Genomic DNA, 20,511 nt, shown 5'->3' on the forward strand with positions numbered 1-20,511 from the left:
AATTTTTTTCGTCTAATTAAATCTTTTAAAGATCTGAAAAATAGTGCATTTTAAAAACACGACCGAGCCACAGAGTCATTGAAAAGAGTCTGGGTATAACGTTATTCGTAACGTCATTCCAGGCCATTGATCGCTTCCTTGGCAAGAACTATGTTCGTTTCGCTCTTGAAGGCTTTTGAAAGTCAAGAAGCAGGACGACGCCAGATAAATGCGTTATTTTCGGTTGTAATAACCAACCAAGTAAGACAAAAGGTATATCGCTCCATCCTATACGTTTTAAAGGGGCGGATGAACCCGAGAAACGAAAACGATGAAAGAAGTGGGTAGATTTCGTAAAATCTAAGCGTGCTCATTGGGAGCCCACGAAGTACTCGGCTGTGTGCTCAAGCTTCTTTTCAAGTTCTTCCTCCGTTTTTCTTTCTTCTTCATATTGAGCCAGCCATTCTTCGTCTGCCATCGGCTCATTCGCATAGGCATCTCCTGGTTCATCATCTGAGGTTTCGTGTTCGCTTGAGTTTGATGAACCCTCAACCTCTAAGTCGTACTCGACTTTCGTTTCTGCGGCCTCCAAGTCCGAGCTAGAGACATAGCTAGCATCGCTGGACATTATGAGTAAGTTTGAATATTCGAAATTTTGTTGACTCAACTAAAAGTTCTTTTGACGAAAGACCAATCGAAACAACTGGAGAGCCACTGAAGCGACGCTTGCAATGGCCTGGAATGACGTCACTAGTCCCATTCTCCCGTATGCTCGGTCGTGTTCTTGACAAAGCCAACTTTAAAAATTCATAAAAAATTCGGGTTTCAACCGAATTCAAAAATATTTGTGGCAGTTCTCCCAACTCAATAACAAGATTTAATTAGGCAAAAAAAATTTTGTGGGGTTATAGGCACTTTGAGTTAATGAGAAACAAGGAAAAAACAAGAACAAGTGGAAGCGTAGGAGGTGGCCTAGTGCAGAATAACCTGCGATCAGGAGTACTTTTCTTTAGACATCGTCAGAAAAGGTACTCTTGATACAATTTCTTGACAAATAGTCTGCCTGTAGTCCAGAATTTGGACTTTACTCTGATTGGCTAAAAAACAATAGAGCTTTTGGAGCATCGCTCTGATTGCTTACAGAATTGCAAATCATACTTCTGGTAAATTTGGTTATTATGGCCGCCGAGAAGAATTTTAACAGGAGTGATGCTTAGGCTCTGTTTACAGCTGCTGTTGCTTCAGCTTTCCTTCAGAATCTTTAAAGGAAGAGCAGAGAGAATACAGCCGAAGAATGGTTTGTCTAGAAGAAGACATTATAGTTGTACTTCCTATGGGATTTAGCAATATTTACATTAATTTTATAGTAGATCCCGAACATTATAGAAAAAAATGCATTGTTCCTCTTCCACCAAATCGAAAACGTTTGTACTTGTGGTAAGTCCTTTGGAATATACTCGGAAGCAACAAGTCGTGAATCCAAGAAGAGCTGAATAGAGCTTAATGGTGCCTCAATCGGGGAATCAGCCGAGCTTGACAGAGAAAATTGACATTGTTTACGAAAGCGCTGAACAAGGGTTCAGTGACATAATTCTTTGTTCCTTGATGATTTGAAAAGAGAAACCACACCAACTGACAAGCGGGGTTTGGAGAAATAGCTTTGATTGTATGGATAAAGTCTGACTTCACAGACATTCTAGCTAGAGCTCTATTTTGTTTCCGTTGTTTTCCCTGAATTGCAACGTGCAGGTAATTTCTGGTGAAATCTGATTGGCTCACATTTAAAGCATGACACAAGAAAACATCAGTCTTGACAGGTGGGCAGAAATTGTATCAGGCATACCTTTTCACGCCTGTCTGAAAGAAAGTACGTCTGATCGCAGGTTAAGTACAGAACCTCGTCACATAATTATTTACAAACAGGAACCTGGTACCTAGACAGGGTGGACTTGTTGGACACAGCAAAACATCCAGGATGGTATGGTGAGGCTCAGTGTCTCCCTGGTCATGCCCTTGTCGAGGTTCTGGATGGGGTTGAGTCTGGAGAGGAGTTGGGCCCTTTTTTCTGCAAGTTTCTGGTCAGTGGATGGCAACATTAGGGACAATTCCAGAAGCCATGCTTATCATTGCCGTACAGCAAGAGCAAGAATTGAAATAGGAAGATGGCGTGTGCTGGCTGTTGACAGCAAAACATATGGATGGGTAGGCTCAGACTTAACATCTCCCCGGTCTTAACCTGGTGCCTGTGGTGTACGATGGTCAGTCTGGGCAACAACTTGAGGCTGGGCAGCTCTGTCACTGGGTAGAACAGGCAAATGACGCACTTGTGTTCTGCCTCTATTTTTCTTCATTTTTTCCAGCATCTGGGCTCACTTTTTGGCCATCATCTGGGCAAACAATTCTTGTAGTTTGGGGAGATGCCGGATCTGGCTTTGAGTCTGGACCATGTTGGTTTTGCATTTGGAGGTGTGGATATGGTGGTGGCCATTACATGGCTTGCCAAAAAAAATATGTGGTCCAATGGGGGATGGGGGGTATGAGTCTAAAGGAGGTCTGGAAACAAGATAGAGTTGTGCCTTTAAAGGGGAACTGAAGCCAAAAATCAAGTTAATGTCATATGAAAGACTACGTAGTAAAAAACAAGATTCGCTACATTATTTGTACCAATTGCTTTTTACTTAAGAGAAATACGAGTTTGAAGTTGCCATTTTCGCCCGTTTTGGCCGCTGAAACCGTGGGCGTCAATTACGGGTCAGCAGTTTCTAATACAGAGTTGTGACGTATGATATGGGGACGATCAGGGATGGAAATAAACATACCAAGCTTGTAATTTCGTGGCGTTCATCGAGGTACTTATTTTATTATGAGCGGAGTGGAGCCTTTTCAGTTCGAGCCAACGTATCCCCCAGGGGAAGAACCCATTCAATCCGATGATGATGAAGGTGAGGATTCCCCAGAAGCGTGCACATCAAGCATGAGAACCGGGAACACCAAATGGTGCATTTGCGGTGAGTGCATTTCGATGCCGACAGCCGACGAATGCTATTGCTGCCAAGAGCTCGAGGAGTTAAATCAAAAGTTTGACGAGTCAGGTTTGTGTTCGGTACTTTTATGCTTTAAGGCTAGTACAGTTATTATCATTTTTTAGAAATTGCCTATTCGTACGGGACCCGTACACCGAATTCTATTTGTTATTCATACGGAAGTCAGATTATTACAGGGTCAATAACACTCGGGAAGTGTTACCTCGTCTTTAATTGATCTTTTGTATATAGTTCAGTTATCAAACAACGACATCGATGCTTGTTTAATTTCATGAAATACCTCCTTCGTTAGATGTCACTGGCCATATGACCTGCCTTGTGTTTCTTGTATTTTAAGTCTAAGTACCAGTTTTAAATTGTAAATAGCATTGATAAACAGTATTTAAGTCTCAGCACCCATTTTACAACGGCTAGCTTTCAATAACGAAGAGGTTGTTTCGTTCATAATCGTTCAAAGAAGACTCCCGTGTAAATAGCAAATATTGGTCGGTGTACGGGTCTCGTAAGAATAGCCAATTGGCCTATTTTTTAATTGAGTGAGGCAGCCATTTATGAACTCTTGCTCGCGAGTGCTTGTGTGTTTAAAGGCTATGACTTTGACGATCGATCAATAAGGCAGGCCCACATGTTAGAGAGCTTATTCAATATTATACTGTTGTTCTACTGATAGGTGTCACATGTATTACAAATCACAGCAAATTTAGGATCGTGTGCCTTGACACTGATGTATTGCAGACCGCACTTGTTGCCATTCACCATGCTCGCCTTAATCCAATTCCAGACCCTATAGGAAACAAGTAAGCTCCTTGTTAACTCTGAGAATAATTAATTAAAATGTTTTCATTGTTAAAGAATTTAACCCAGCGCTTTTTGTGATTATTTTATTTTAGAACATGGCGCTTAGCAGCATACAGGCAGTTTACCTGGTGGGTTCATGGTGTGCTTGGCAAAAAGAGACGAAGGATCATTCCAGCATGCGTCGTCAAAACAATAAGGAAAGAATTCCCTGAAGAAAGCGATGCATACACAGGATTTAGAGAGGCAGATCTGGAATTATGACTCGCTCTGAACATTAAAAATTATTTATTCCTTTGTCGTTATTAATTAATTATTCTATTAATATATATATCATTGTTTCACAAAATAATTCATACATCACATGAACTATTGTGCTCGCAATCATACCTGTCATTTGCAAAATTATTGTCTTCAACAGGAAATAATTAATTGATCGTGATACGTCTTAAAACTTTGCTAAAATACAAGTTATGTGGTACAGTTATATTTTCATTTTCTCCCTTTTGCTTTTACCATATGAAATGGTGTTAAGGTATTTTTTCTTGTTAGACTTTTTCAACAATACACCAGACAAAAAACGATTTCTAATGAACATAGACTTTTTCAACCACTCCTGTATGTGTGAGTAATTTAAGTGTTTCCAAATCTTGATGTATGCTTTGTGATGACTTCGTCTTTAGCAGGCCTAGGTTTGCTAGCAATATTTCGGGGGATGTGCGGGGCTGCAGGCGGTGCACTCCTTTCGTGCGGTTTCTGATTTTTTCTGGCAATAATAGCATTTAACATTGGCCTGAGGTGATCTCTGTTTGTCTTTTCTAAAATTGGTTTTGCCACCCACTCCTTGGTATGTTTTGGAAAGACCACCTTGTACTGGAGTTCTCCTTGGTTGGCACCTTTTGATGCAGTGGCATGTTGTCTTCCTGTGTTGGCATTGTGGTCTAGGGCAGACAGCTGGGTACGTGCGACCATACCCTCATAGGAGAAGTGCTGACGTTTAGGGACATACTTGGTTTGGACACTGTGGTACACTTCCAAACTTCCTGTATGACAGCACAAGGTCAACTGCTGGATGTCTTTCACAAGGGTTTTATCAAAAACAACCTCATTGAGTGCTTCATGAGCTGGGGAGCCAGGCCGTAGCCACCTCTTGGTTCTAGCAACATTTCGAGGGATAGGTGGGTGAGCACATTGGTGATACAAGTCTGCAGAATTCCAGGAGTGGATGTTAGCAGTGTGATGGACTATGGATAACCACTTCTCCCGCAACAAGTCATTGTCTCCCTCACATGTTTCTGCACACCACCAAAGATGATTTGATATTGACTTAATCCATGCAGACAGGTCACTACAGTCCTTCTTTTTGGCTTTCTCCATAAGTTTTTTAGTTATACTTTTGGACAAGTGCCAAACATCAAATTGGTGATCAACCTCAGAGTAATTTCTCTTTAGGTCAGCTCTGATACCAACATGGCGATCAGTGGCGATAACCTTAATGTTGCCCCCCTTTGTTTTTATATTATCCATGCAGCGTTTAAATCCCTCCCTTTCCATTGCATTGCTGTTGTTCACTTCAGTTACTTGAACAATCTGAAAGTCAACAATCTTGTCAGTTTGCTGATCAATCATCGTATATGTGCCATATTTTGCATTATGACCAGGACTGTCACAGCGCCCGTCCCCTGAAAGCCACAAATCTTGGCCTGCTAGTCCAGAAAATATAGAATTTTGCTCCCTCTTCCAAAATTCATTAATTACAGGAAATAGGTATTTATTTTGAATAGTATAAAAGGTATTCTCACTAAAAAACTTCAAATTGAGGATGTCTGCCAGAGAAGCTACTCTAGTGTAAGTAGAACCACTAAGCAAAATAGAGGATGACAGCAGTAAGTTTCCAGCTGCCATTCGTTCAAGCATGGGCTGGCTTTGCCAGGAAAAGGTATGATTATTAATGCATACGAGGGTCACAAATAATTGAGTTCCTTGTGTAGACTGGTCTGTCTGAATAACTTGGGCACCGCACTCAGGGCATCGCTTGAAAAGCTTAAACAATTCCTGCTTAAAGACAATAAACTTAGTATCATCCTGTGGGTTTAAAACTTTTGGTTTTTCATCTTCATGGTCTGATTCTAAGTTGGAGTCATCTGACATTTCACCAGATGTTGACGGGAGGTAAGTACCATCCTTTTGTGGAGACACTTCAGGTGAGAGAGTGCCAACAGCTTCTTCAGCAATGGTACCTTTCTCTTCAGGAATGTCACTTTCCTCAAATTGAGTGCCTGTGTGAGAACTACAAACCAGTGGGGTCTGGGTGTCAGCTGATTTCATCATTAATTGGGCACCACGTGTATTAACCTGGCATCCAAAATCAACACCCTTGTATGGCAAATTGACTTGAATTGATTGTGATTCCACTTGCATGGTGTCTGGGTGAAAATTCAAGAACTGATCGTGTAGTGAAGAGGTACTTGCTTGTTCACTCACTTTGCTAGAATCTGGGGGATGATGAGAAGTACTTGCTTCTTCATTAATTTGAGCAGTTGAATTGGTGACAGATGCAATGTACTGCAAACCAGAACAATATATTTATAGACATATATTTAAAAGTTGTAGTGTTTAGAATAAAAATACCTTAATTTTAGCTTATTAACAGCGATGCTGTGTGTATATTATATTTATACATGAGAATTGCTATGTCTGTAAAGTCAATTTTCAATGTGAGTATGCATGTCTGTATGAGTACAACAGGGATAAACTCTTCGGACGTAAAATGGTCTTGATAGTTAGTATGATAATAGGAAAGCTTGTTTAGGTTTTTGATAGCTCGTTTTCTATTACATTTCAAACTCTCACCTCTTGTCTTGCTTTTTCAAGGGCACGGTTCTCGGACGATAAGCGAGGCTTTTTCGGAGCGGGTCGATGAGAGAATATCGATGGAACAGCATCGGCTTTCAGAGATGCTCGCTTTTTCGAACCAAGGAGTTCTGCCTGGAGGTCACGCTCGTAGCAGTCAGGTGTGAAATGTTCGGAACACAACCTGGTGCTCTTTGAAACGATGAGGTCAGCGCGCGAGATTTTCGCGAGCCACTGTTCTCTCAGAGATGGGTCTTTTGGAAAGCAATGATAGGATATACCAGTTGTCTTTCTTGAGTCGTTGTTGCAATCGAACGCCGCACAGTAAACCATTTTATCAACAAACACTTGAAATATTGAACTGTATCTTTCCAGAGAGTATTGATATTGCACGGCTAAAGGATTCGAATTCTGCATTTATACGAGGTTGGTAGGAAAAGACCACATTGTTTTCTACAAATAAAGTCATAAGCCAAATTCCATGGCAGATTTTCAATTTTATTGCCAATTATGGCTACTTACAACACTAATCTTTCTTCGGAATCTTGTCAAAAGTGACATCCGATTGAATAACCCACAAGAATAAGTTTACACCCATTCCATCACAGAAAACATCACCTTAAGAGTAGATGCACTGTACGACCATGATCGCTTGCCGAAGTTTACACATGATGTCCGTCAAAAAAGTGTCTTCGAAGTGGAAAAACCACTGCTACAACTAAAGTACAAGAAATGTTTACATTGACGAGCGATTGGCGACTCGCGTTGCGCTTACCGCAGTTTTAGAGAAGGCAGAGATGTCTACGGCGATTTCAGAGAACTTAACAAGGTAGCACTCTGGGTAACAAAAACAGCTTGCTCGTATTCTCCTTCAATTTTCCAAAACTCTAGCTAACCCGTGCTCAGAAAGACGCACAATGTCAACTCATACTGGGTCCTCGCACTACACGGCACTTCACTTCTTCCCCATATCATACGTCACAAAGTTATAAAAGAACCGCTGGCACGGGAGTTCTGCGCCTCCGTACCATGGCCGAATTTTGAGCCAACTATCGCCTGAAAAGCTTGATTTTATGCGTGCTACATTTAGTTTGAGAAGGAAAAAAGTATGACAAATTGTTTAACAATGCATAGTTGTTGAAATGACGTGACAAAAAGCTACTTGATTTTTGGCTTCAGTTCTCCTTTAAGAAAGACTGAGAGGAAGCAAACCCAATTACCATGAACCTTGCTGAAGTGTTCCAGACAATGTGAAATTCCCCAAGACCTGGTGGACCACCAGTGCCGTCACCAGAGACATCCAGTCCGTCCCTTTGTGGACTTGCCACTACCTTGTCCAACTGAGAGGTTACCAGGTGGACGCCAACCTTGGCTGTTGATGCTGAGAAGGAAATGCCTGAGCCTGGCCCATTCCATTACGTGGACAAGGAGCCTGCCATGCTTGGCAGCCACTGCCAACCCGACGAGATGTCATCAGGCATGCCACCCTCTGACAAGAGTTTGATCCCTATTTGGTCTGAGCAGATCAGATGATCTTGGCTGGGAGCCGGTGGGCCCCTCAGATTTGGTTTACTGGCCAGTTTGTGGACGCTGATGATGATGCAGATTGACCTTGTCTGATAAGCCAGGAGGATAGGTGGCCCAAAGGAGAGACCACCGAGAGTGAACTCCAATAGGTCAGGTTAACTCTGGTGGAGAAGGTAACCCAGGGGTTGCCTACGGGTGTGTTGGGACGTGAGATCCGACCTGACCTCTTGTTGGAGTTTGCTTGTTGAAGTCAACCCATCCAGGTAGGATGCCTCTTCACATGGTGAAGCAGCAGTGACCAATGGACCTGTCCCTATTGTCAGAAGTTGTATTTAGAAGGCCAGGACAATGAGCATTTTGTTGAGAAGGAGGAGGGGTTGGCGTTCCTCATTTGCTTGACCTATGGGACCTTGACACGACACCAGACTTTTAGTTTGACTGGGATTCAGACGACGAGTTTGAGGAGTTTGAGTTTGAGGATCCTTCTTTTGACATGTTAGAACATTTATTTGGAGGTTTTAATGTTGTAACTGAATAATGAATGAAAGAAACGTTGATGTCTTGTAAATGGAAAAACCCATACGCACAGACGTATAAATATGACTCATGACAAACCCTTGAGGCATTGACAAAGACTTGAATGTGAAGGTAACAAGGTCTTGATGTATTTTATCTCGGTCGAAGACCATGTGAACAGGATTTTACAGATTAAGGGCATCAGATGTAGTGATTTCATGGTGCATCACACCACCTGAGATGGACCAATGGCAGGTCACCAGGATTTTACGGCCCTTGAGAACCACATACCTGGGATGGGATGAGCAATGAACGAGAAGATGATGTCATCTAGGAGAAAAGAAATAAAAATGGACGAGACAGTCGTGGGAGTCATTCAGTAGCAACAGATGATGATAAAGCAGAGCAATAAGAAAGAAGATCACAAGCCGGTCTGTCAAACGGCTGAGATGTCTGCTAAAAGTTACAAGGAAGCCCACCAAAAAGCAGATGCCAAATGCATGAAGAAGCCAGAAACCGAGGCAGAATTGAATGCCATCACCCAAGAATGGAAGATTTGTTGGTGTTGGCACCGTACATGGATGACCTTCCCACATACAAGGAAATAATGATGCTACCACGACCCTTGGCACAACGGGATGGAACTGAGCTGAGCTGCTTCCATCCACTCGTACGCTCGGTCTTGTCCCACCACCCAAAACAGATAGACCTCATCCTCCTGGCAGTACGCATTTGGAAATCCATGCCAGCAAATCCTTTGGATACATGACAGTGTGCAGGCACATTGTGAAACAAACAGCAGATCTCCCTTTGGAAGGTCCTTGGGGATGGAGGAGGTGGTGGAGTCATGAAGACAAGCACCAGCTCTTTAAGTGGTGGCGCCATCACAAGCATTAGCTCTGTGGTTGGTGGGAAGATCGGATCAATGGGACAAGTTTCCCATGGACGAACTCATGGATGCCCTCACGATGTTCGAAGCCACGAAAGCAGGGATTGAGTATCAGGGGAGTAATTTTGTCATCTATGTTGATTGGTTGACGATAACGATTAGACCAGATTGAGCCTACCACACAAAAGCCGATTTTGCCAGCAATCCTATCTTGACTGGCTTGGAAGGATGAGGACCAGTTCATTCTGCAACGATTCACCCAACCCGTCTATTGGATCAAGGAGTACCGTTGGTTGACCGCGAAGCGAGACAGTGTCATGTTTGTCATGATATCCAATATGTTGCATTAGTGATTCACATAGAACAGACCTCCATTTAAATCTGTACTTCTCCATTTAAATCTGTACTTTTTGAAAGTGATCATTTTTCACGAAACATTCCGCTTGTAAACCAATCAGGAGGGTCTATTTTAATTGTGGTTTTCCCGACGGAATGATTCCGCCTTTCGACCAATCATGAAATTGTTTACAGAAATCAAATCAACCACAGACGGAACAGTCCGCAAGTTAACCAATGAGAAGAGGTCTTTCTGATCTATTTCAATTAACAGGTCCTCTGGCGTTTATTTTAAGCACAGCTTTTACCTCGTCACGCACTTAAAAATCGTACAACCGTAGCGTCGAATTCTCTTCGATTATACTGTAGTCGTTTATTTCAAACTGCAATTCATCTCCTTTGCTTGCGTTGTCTCATTGGTATGTTTGCTTTGATTGTGCGAAAGAGAACTTCATTCGATTTCGTTGAACACATTCCGAGATTTTATAAAACGCAGCTATTCTCTTGGGAATATTATAATCCGCTTTTGACTCGAAACATTCCGATAGTTAGCCGATAAGTACATATCTCGTGTACATATCAAGCGTGACTTAATGTAAATCTACGCTCACCAGGCTTGGAAAAGTTGAAGACCTCAAATGTCTAAACCTTCAAGTTTAGTCTACAATTTCCTATTCTTCCTCTTGTGTGTGTATTTTGTATGTTTTATTTGTAGTTTCCTCTTCGGCGGAATGATTCTGCCTTTCGGCCAATCATGAAATTGTTTACAGAGATCATATCAACCACAGACGGAATAGTCCGCAAGTTAACCAATGAAAAGAGGTCTTTCTGATCAATTTCAACTAACACCTCTGGTGTAATAAACTTCTAATCCTACAATCGGGGTTTCAAATTTGTTCAATTCCATGTATACCGTCGAATTTTCTTCGATTGTAGTCGTTTATTTCAAACTGCAATTCATCTCCTTTTCTTGCACTTTTTCTCATTGATATGTTTGCTGTGAGGGTCCGAAAGATCATTCGATTTCGCTAAACACATGCAGAGATTTCATCAAACGCACATATTCTCTTGGGAATATAATATGAAGCATTCCGTCCGATAAGACATCTACAGTATTTACGTATCTCGTGTACCTATGAAGCTTGTGTAATTAACAGGTTTGGAAAAGTCAAAGACCCCAAATGTCTAAAATTTCAAGTTTAGAGTACAATTTCCTAAACTTCCACTTGTGTATGTGTTTTACTCGTAATTTTTTTATATTTTATTTGTAGTTTCCTCTTTCGCGGAATGATTCCGCTTTTCGGCCAATCATCAAATTGTTTTCAGAGATCATATCAACCACAGAACAGTACGCAAGTTAACCAATGACAAGAAGTCTTTCTTATCTATTCAATTACATGTAACACTTCCTCGGATGTTCACTTTGCACAGTCCAACCTACCCGAAAAAGGAGTACCGGCAAATTCGTCACATCCTCTGATAGAATTTCAAAGTCACTCACGATCTTTTCATATGTCGTATTGTATGGTTTTCAATTTGTTCGATTCTGTCTGCTATCAGTGTCGTCTAATTTTCGTCAATTTTTTCGAACAAATTCCTAACTCAATTTGCAAATTCATCTCGTTTACTTTGTCTGTTGTATTCACGCGATGTGATGGTCCAAAGCAGCATTTTATGCGACGCAGAGGGTTACGTGATATTGAAAGATATTTAATGAACGCAGTGGTTTTCTTCGTTTTCACCCGAAACTTCCCGCTAGCTAATTTGGCCTAAAGATTTTCTCACTGACACCTACTTACGTATTGATAACCGATGTCTACATATCAAGCGGAAATTTCCTCCCACCAGGTCGGGGAAGGTCAAACAGCTCAAAGGTTCATCTTCTCTTGAGTGTGCGTTTATGTTTGATTATTTCCAACAACCCTATGAATTTGCCAGAGACACTGTCTTTTAAAAAATGTCTTAAGTAGTAGGTTTCAAAAGGATGGTTGTTACTTACCCGAGTCACTTTTTCCTGCCTTTCCTACCACAATCCTCTGCTCGCTTGAAGTAAATAGGCGTCCTTTACGTCGCATCTCGTTGCGTTTGCGAGGTAACTGGTGTTTCAGCAGCTACAGCAATTTACACGAGGTTGCTGTTAATTTGCCGCACTTCGAGTTCATTTGTTGCTTAAAATACACGCATCGAAAGCCCTGTACTAAATCGTTCAGTGCAATCTGATTTGCCTTCATGGTGCAAAGATTGAGGGCCGGACAGGATCTACTGTTCGTGCTGGCGCGAAATGTGGCGCGAAAATGTATGATATAACAAATGCAAGGGCGTAGCCAGGAGGGGGGGGGGGGTTCTGGGGTGCCCGTGACCCCCCCTTTGTAAGCCATTTTTTACTCAAAAAACCTACAATATTCAGGTTGCGAAAACGCGAGTACCTTCTGTTTGACAAAGTGTGACCCCCCCCACCCCCTTTGAAAAATCCTGGCTACGCCCATGAAATGTATCACAAAGCCATGTAATATGATATATTTATTCATAGCCAGTTGTTAACACAGCCCGGTGGAGAATACTAAAGCTTGCCATATTTTACACACTCTGACAATGACAAACAGGAAGCTTTTATTCAGACCTCTTTGCAGTAATGAGAGCAAAAATACTCGCGCCGCGCTTCATAGCATTCTTCGGTGCATTCTTTTTTTCTGGTACGTCACATACACCTTAAAGTAGGGCAATGTCACTCATCGACGGCCTGTTATCGCCTGAGGAGAAATTTCTCCTTTTTGATTTACCGGGCGATTGCAGAGAAAGGCAGCTGAGATGCTGTCTAACAATGCATTATGGTAGGATTGATTTGTGTTTTCTGTTGTCATATTTGTGATGTAAATGAAATTTTAAGTTTTTGCAACCTTTACTAGTCCTTCCCTATATAAAGGTTTTGAAGTTGCTTGGAATTGAATTTGCCGTTATTTACAGCAAAAACAACATCCGTGTTCTGGGCGGGCCATCTCAGAATTGCTGAAGCTGTCAACTGAAGTCACGAGAGAACGAAAAGTCTGAACCTGAACAAAGTAGAATGTCGTGGGGAACGCCGATTTCATGAAGTTTGCGTTAAAGTAAATGTCGGTTCTTTTTACTTTTTATTTCAGGGATAAAAGATCGTCCGATGAGTAAATGTAAAGGCCTGTATTTTGCATTTGCCGTACACCAGTTTTAAGGACGCCGCCTTTTCGAAGGCAGTCGGCATGCATACACACACAACCACACACTAAAACAAATTGACAAGTTCCTGATTAGTTAAACTCTTTAAAAATTCCCTTTTCTTTGGTCTTATTTCTTTGCGCTCCTTTTTGATGGACGGGCTTCTTTCCTCCGCTTTATTGTTTTGCTTCTTTTACCAGTTTAGCCTATAGAAAAGTAACACTGGTTAGTGGTGACATTTGATGACCGTGGGTGTGAACATCGGAACATCAGAAAGACAAATCATGACGAATCCTTGTTTCACCTGGCTCGATCATGGAGATTGCTGTATGATAGGTTTGCCTTCATTTGCAGGATCACACATAGTTATACTCCACAGCTTCCACTGCAAGTGGGCTATCTGATGTGGTCAACCAGTTAACTGATCGTCAAGGGGAAATTTCCACTCACAGCTGGTTGGATGTTTTCTTTCTTTTCTAACAGTCGGAGCAAGTTTTTGGTAATGCTACAGTTAGAGCATCAAGCATTATACCCGCACAATGGGAATTTTTTAAGCATAATGTAAAAAACGTATCTTTCATTGATTTCGATGAAACGTCTAGTAAAATGTCTCGACAGGACTATATTGAGTGCTCAGCCAATAGAGAGATGAAAATTGAAATATGTTCTAGAGAGCGAACTGATAAGAGAGGGATCTAAGAATCGAGTTTGGAGGTGTAAACTGATATGACTGTTATATAATTCCTTGACATTCGGAAATAATCTCCGTTACGATTTCTGTTACTTGCTGCAGTTTTTGGTCATTATAGTGAAAGATTGCAACCCGGTGAATCTTGGGGATTGTTCATAAAGTAACACAAAACGTTTCTGTTTCAATGAAAGCTGCTCGCAACGTTTTCGTCCGGGAAAGAAACAACTGAACAGAGACAGAAGCTACTTGACAATGCCTTATCAGAGAATTCTACTTACAGTATCTAGTAGGGCCAAGTGCCCTTCCGAAATACGCTCTCATTTCTTCCAAGAAGGAAGCCACTTGCTCGTCTGAGAATGTAAGCTGCATGATGATAAAAATTCTTGAACCCCAAAAGAAAAAAACTATTTCATGTTTGAACGCCGATGAAAAACAGTTCATCGATCATTGCCGGATATTTGTAGGGAAAATTAACCTGCCTTACTGATATTGACTAATCTGACGTGATTCCTCTTGCTCTAGTCAGATTCCTGAAACTTGATACTCAACATTGCGGTTATAGGTAACTCTTTTTGGTAACGGAGGTGATTTACATATTTACCACACCACCAAATTATTTCTCCACTGAACTCAAGTATCATTAGGATCACCAAGCGCTCATAATGCAGTATTTGCTATTCATTTTTTTTTTCAGTGAAGAAATAGATATGCCAATCTAATCGAGTTAACGTGTACTGGAATTAATTAAACCACTAGCCGAAAACGCATCCCACAGGGATTTGCACTTCCCGTTATTTTGTGTTTCTTAAAACATCAGAGAACTGATCAGTTAACTCTAAATAGAAGGTAAATAAAACGTTAATCCTCGACCTCTGCTTCAGTCTAGAGCTACAATGTAGATACCAGAGATTCGGGCAGATGTCATTTTTACAAAAATTACTCATTGTAGAAACTGCTTCTTCACATTTTATATATACCTTCAACATGCAAGTTACTACGAAAGACTTACGAGCAAAATACTGCAGAGCAGGAACCGCTCGCTTGCGATCATTTCGTCTAGGATACACGGAACCGTAGAATTTGTTTTAGTTGAGTTTGGCTGCATCACATGCAAAATGTGGCGAATGGCGCTGCCACGCTTATTTTCAAGCGGGGCTTTTTTTAAACCATGGAAAAGGGGGTGGTTTAATTATTTATTTTGTATATTACAGACGACAAACTTAGCCGTTAATTTACGGCTAAATAAGCCTGGGCCTTGAAAATTACAGACGACAAAATTAGCCGTTAATTTACGACTAAATTGAATGTCAGTATATAAGTTTTAAGGTATTTAATCGTAAATTTTAACTTTTGGCCAAAACCTTTGCATGTATGTAGAGTAAATTTAATGCAAATTTTTTACTTTGATTTGTCCGATCTCTGATCTCCTTTCTGGAATATTTTTTAAATAGGCGCCACCGTTTGGAAAAAAAATATTACATTCACGCAATGGCCCTTTCGTCTAACGAGGAATAATTCCTTTAATGTCTTCGGTTCATTGCGGAAGAAGAGCACCCTAAGATTAAGATTCTAGATTTATTAATGCAAACCGGTCAGTGTCACTGGTTTTCGTTGTTTTCAACTTCATCAGAAAGGAAAAGGAAAAGAAAAGAGCAAGCATTCTTCGTGGCGGACGCACGAAAGATACACATAATTATAAAAATCGGTCGAAAAGCGGAATGATTCAGCCGAAGAGGAAACCACAAATAAAATAGACAAAAATTACAAGTAAAACATACACACAAGACATTTGACTTTTCCAAACCAGGTGAGCGTAGATTTATAACACGAGATATGTAAATACAATAACTGTAGATCCTGATGTTTAACTATTTTGAGTCAAAAGCGAGATATTCCCAAGAGAATATCTGCGTTTGATGAAATCTCTGCATGTTTTTAGCGAAATCGAATGAAGTGTTCTTTCGGACCATCACAGCAAACACATCAATAAATAAATGTGCAAGCAAAGGAAATGAATTACAGTTTGAAATAAACGACTACAATCTAATTCGACGGTAGACATGGAATTGAACAAACTGAAACCCGAGTTAATATCACCAGAGGACTGAGGACGTGTTAATTGAAATTGATCAGAAAGACCTCTTTTCATTGGTTAACTTGCGGACTATTCCGTCTGTGGTTGATATGATCTCTGTAAACAATTTCATGATTGGCCGAAAGGCAGAATCATTCCGCCGAAGAGGAAACTACAAATAAAACATACAAAATACACACACAAGTGGAAGAATAGGAAATTGTAGACTAAACTTGAAGGTTTAGACATTTGAGGTCTTCAACTTTTCCAAGCCTGGTGAGCGTAGATTTACATTAAGTCACGCTTGATATGTACACGAGATATGTACTTATCGGCTAACTATCGGAATGTTTCGAGTCAAAAGCGGATTATAATATTCCCAAGAGAATAGCTGTGTTTTGTAAAATCTTGGAATGTGTTCAACGAAATCGAATGAAGTTCTCTTTCGCACAATCAAAGCAAACATACCAATGAGACAACGCAAGCAAAGGAGATGAATTGCAGTTTGAAATAAACGACTACAGTATAATCGAAGAGAATTCGACGCTACGGTTGTACGATTTTTAAGTGCGTGACGAGGTAAAAGCTGTGCTTAAAATAAACGCCAGAGGACCTGTTAATTGAAATAGATCAGAAAGACCTCTTCTCATTGGTTAACTTGCGGACTGTTCCGTCTGTGGTTGATTTGATTTCTGTAAACAATTTCATGATTGGTCGAAAGGCGGAATCATTCCGTCGGGAAAACCACAATTAAAATAGACCCTCCTGATTGGTTTACAAGCGGAATGTTTCGTGAAAAATGATCACTTTCAAAAAGTACAGATTTAAATGGAGAAGTACAGATTTAAATGGAGGTCTGTTATAGTTGAATGATGCCATGACCCTGTTTTATGCAGTGAATCAACCTGTCATCATAGAACATCCATTGAACGTGTATTCGGATCTGACCAAAAGTCAATGGGCGGATCACACCAACAACGAACTGCTCCGCACGGTTCCCTATAAAGGTGATGGGGTTTGGTGAGAACCTCGACACATTGAGTATCATCGCCTTTGAGGATCACATATCAAGATTGTGGAAGTACATGTACGCGTGACCAAAGTCGATGGACCTCTCCCTAAGTTTCCTTCGGATCAAGTCCTATGAGTACAATTGCATTTTCATGCATTGCATCATTTTACTCAGTGACATGTCGCCTGAGTTCCCCAACAATATACCAGACTGAGTATTGTCTTCTTAGTGCGTTAACCTCAACCCGTCAAATTTGAAGGGGATTGGGATGTTCGTCTGGTCTCCACACCAGACACACGTTTGGAATTGAAAAAAAAATCCCCACCAAGACACGTTGGTGTCAAATAGGTGCCGAGTGAATGCCAAAACCATGTAAAAAAGACAACAAAAGTCAAACGCAAACTCAAATTTTAAACTTTTAAAAAATTGTTGTAAATAACAGAACATGGAAATGTTACATGTCATCTGGTAAGAACCCCGCAAAATTTGTAGCAGCCACACAGATCCCATTACGATCTTCCAATTGAAATTGAGCAGCAGTTCTTACCAGATCAGAAATGGGCCTGGGGCTAGCTGTCACTTCCCAGAGGATGTGCAAGATCTGTTGATGCTGTTTGCAGGCTTCTTGATGACATGCCAATTTGTGGGTCTTGGTCCAAACATCATTAGTATTAGTTCACATTGCAACATGCCCTGCGTCACATTGACAACAGTCTCCTCAGGTTTGGGCCTTGGTTCAGGTGGACGTTGACTGCCGCACCGGCTCCATCGACATTGTGGGTCGGATGAGGGCATCCAGTTCATCATTAACCGACAGGGATGCGAGCACTCTGATGAGCACATCCAGATGATCAGCCAATGCCTTGGAGATGGTCAACGACGACTATGAGGATGCAGCATGACGACATCAATGACGCGGGAATCGTTTGCGAGGGACATACCATACTTTTGGATCAGCCACCCTCCACCGTGAGGATCCAAGTCACGCACCACAGTCACGGTCACCAAAGATGGAAACCCTTGGTTAAGACACATGGCTTTGGGACAGAGAAGAGCTTCAGTTGCAGCTACAAGAGTTTGATGGGAAGGCATGATCATCACCATGGGTCCCAGTAAGATGTACTTAGACTGGTAAAACCTGTTTGACATACCTGGCTTGCTATGTCGTTTCGGGTCTGACGTTCTTGACATTGGAACTTGAGGAGATGAACTCTTGCCATGAGAGTCCAACAAGAGGGCACGATCGTCACCATCGGTCTTGAAAATTTAATCTGTAGTTAACATGCTAGCTACAATTGTATAGCTTTGACTACTGTTAGGGAAATGCATACCTTTAATGCAAAGTTTTCATCTTCAAACTTTTCCCCATAAATTGACTCTCCTCCTGTGCCATTATGATTAGTGAAGTCACCACCCTGAACCATGAATTCTTTTATAACTAAAAATAACAACAATAAATTATAAGCATTATTAGCATCAATAATGTCACACCATTAAATGGCAATTACACTATCTTATCCTGGTAATTACATACTGCATACAGTCTCATGGCAGATTATAATAATTATTCTTTCTCTGGGGTTAGATCTGACATCATCCTGTAAACTTAAGGAACCTCTGGCAGCTGCTATCACTCCATATTAATAATGATCTAACACACCCCTTCCTCAACCCACGGATGAATATGAAAGACCGCCAGATCACATCACTGGGATTTCCTTCCTACTCTTCAGTGTATGGGTTCTTAACGTCCCATGGTGTTAACAGGAAAGGTTGTGAGATGGGGCCTACGGTTTATAGTCCTTTATCCAATCTATTTTCCAACCATTTACAGATGAAATTACAAAGGCAGCACTTACTGGTCAGTTATATTTAAGACCATGAGCATTGGTCTAACTGAGGTTTGAACCCGTGACCTCCCGCATAAAAGCCTGAAGTTCAACCAACATTAACTGAGTCATCGGCCATTGGTAATAACAATACTTGTAAAGACAATGCCTCATAATTTGGAAAAAATTCTTTGTTCATTAAACAAAAACTAAGATTAGAATACATTTATATGTAATGTGTGTGCTGAAGGATACACCTCCCTATTCCAGCACACATTATTTTGTTATAACTTACTCCTGTGAAATGTTGAGCCTTTAAAATGAAGTGGTTTTCCAGTTACTGGGCCAGTTCCTTTGTCTCCAACGCAAAGTGATCTGAAATTCTCTGCAGTCTTAGGGCACTTGTCAACAAATAGCTCAAACAATATTTTTCCCACTGTTTGAAAAAAATGGAAAGAGTGATCGTGTTATCACTAATTCACCATGCTCCTTCGCTTCCAGTTTTGCCTTTTTCTTGTTACATACAAACATACATCACCATTACTAAAAACCTTGGATTTACAGAGTAGTTTCCAAGAGCCAATATCTCCAAGAAAAAGATTATAAGGAAAACCGAAACCATCATATATACAAAAGTAAAAACACCATTCATTAGGTGGACATGTATCACAGCCACATACTGATTGCAGAAAAGAGTTTTGATGTTCTCTACATCCTACAAGGTCCTTTGCAGTTAAGTTCATAATTAAAAAATTACATTATTATCAATAAAGAGATGCATTGTCAAAGGACTTTCAAATTGCAAAAAATCAAATTTTGAGGAGTGTGGCCTTTGTCAACATTTTCCATAAATAATTACTATATATATGGTCCAAATAAGGGTTGATGCATAAACTCTGCACCTTTTAAGAGAGTGTCTTGCTGGAATTTAATTGGATTCAGTTACACATGCATTTTAAATAAATGGCATTCTCATCCCTGGAAGCCACTGTTACGTTGGTCAGCACCCAATAATTACCTCTAGTGGATCATTATTGGATGACTGTGTGATGTTGCTGTGAGGGTTTCTTTCTATGTTTTTTCTATGTCTATGTACTTTTCAGCAACCAATTCTCGGTTTTCACATGACCACGCAACAGCAGCCAAGTTGGTGTACCAGCCCAATCCTCCAGGAATTGAACTCTATTATTTTTATGGAAGCATTTTCTTTTGTTTTCTTTGACAAACATGGCTGTTGATCACTTGAGTGAAAACCAAGAATATCCCAACAAACATCTGAGATTGCACAGAGGGCTACAAGACTATGATTCAGGGATTTTCTGGTTTGGAGTCAGAGGTCATCACTCGCAGAGGAAATATGCATGACCCACGTCTGTCATTAGATCACGTGATGTCTGCATGGGTCCAGATTTTACGTTTTTTGGGGCAAAGAATGGCTGTCATATATGTTCACTTTCACTTATCTACAGTTGCAGGTACGGAAAGGAACGGTCATTCTATAATCTGAACTAAAGATCTTCGACTTGCAGCCCATATCACGGGTTATCACCGGCAATCAAGCAACTCTCGGTAAAAGAGAAAGAGTTTTAATAATCTTACACCTTACCTTTCTCACCACCGATTGAAACTTCGAAAAAACACCGTGGATTGTTACTGTCGGTCATTCTTTGGAGAAAATATTTAGAAAGAGTGCAAAATTACACTTTCTCACGAACCACAACCCTCTCACTTTGTGAATTTGTACAAGTTGGACTATTTGATTGGCAAATCCTAAGTC

General features: G+C 40.8%; 3 protein-coding genes across 3 annotated transcripts in view; 1 reads left to right on the plus strand and 2 right to left on the minus strand.

Moving 5' to 3' along the window:
- Positions 1–20,510, minus strand: part of LOC137999513 (peptidyl-prolyl cis-trans isomerase D-like) — a 30,244-nt gene extending 9,734 nt beyond the window's left edge. The window contains exons 1-3 of the mRNA XM_068845291.1: positions 20,341–20,510; positions 19,030–19,170; positions 18,237–18,343 (exon numbers count right to left, since the gene is read on the minus strand). Coding sequence (XP_068701392.1) covers positions 18,237–18,343; positions 19,030–19,170; positions 20,341–20,398 — 306 coding nt within the window. The 5' untranslated portion in view covers positions 20,399–20,510. The remainder of the gene's footprint in view (positions 1–18,236; positions 18,344–19,029; positions 19,171–20,340) is intronic.
- LOC137999516 (P2X purinoceptor 7-like) lies at positions 2,741–4,223 on the plus strand. The gene is made up of 3 exons (XM_068845296.1): positions 2,741–3,071; positions 3,694–3,820; positions 3,914–4,223. The coding sequence occupies exons 1-3, from the start codon at positions 2,843–2,845 to the stop codon at positions 4,080–4,082; spliced, it is 525 nt and encodes a 174-aa protein (XP_068701397.1). The 5' UTR covers positions 2,741–2,842; the 3' UTR covers positions 4,083–4,223.
- On the minus strand, positions 4,304–7,004 carry LOC137999332 (uncharacterized). The gene is made up of 2 exons (XM_068845160.1): positions 6,672–7,004; positions 4,304–6,383 (listed from the first exon to the last, which is right to left on the minus strand). The coding sequence occupies exons 1-2, from the start codon at positions 7,002–7,004 to the stop codon at positions 4,452–4,454; spliced, it is 2,265 nt and encodes a 754-aa protein (XP_068701261.1). The 3' UTR covers positions 4,304–4,451.
- Position 20,511: the final 1 nt, after the last annotated feature.

The sequence above is a fragment of the Montipora foliosa genome, chromosome 4, assembly GCF_036669935.1.
Source record: "Montipora foliosa isolate CH-2021 chromosome 4, ASM3666993v2, whole genome shotgun sequence".
Classification (NCBI taxonomy): Eukaryota; Metazoa; Cnidaria; class Anthozoa; order Scleractinia; family Acroporidae; genus Montipora; species Montipora foliosa.

Excerpts from the sequence above, each read along its gene's own strand:
- LOC137999516 (XM_068845296.1), top strand. The coding sequence starts at position 2,843 with ATGAGCGGAGTGGAGCCTTTTCAGTTCGAGCCAACGTATCCCCCAGGG. Across the intron at positions 3,072-3,693 it reads TCAAAAGTTTGACGAGTCAG|GTGTCACATGTATTACAAAT; the intron begins GTTTGTGTTCGG and ends TTCTACTGATAG. Across the intron at positions 3,821-3,913 it reads CCAGACCCTATAGGAAACAA|AACATGGCGCTTAGCAGCAT; the intron begins GTAAGCTCCTTG and ends ATTTTATTTTAG.
- LOC137999332 (XM_068845160.1), bottom strand. The coding sequence starts at position 7,004 with ATGGTTTACTGTGCGGCGTTCGATTGCAACAACGACTCAAGAAAGACA. Across the intron at positions 6,384-6,671 it reads TTGAAAAAGCAAGACAAGAG|TACATTGCATCTGTCACCAA; the intron begins GTGAGAGTTTGA and ends TCTGGTTTGCAG.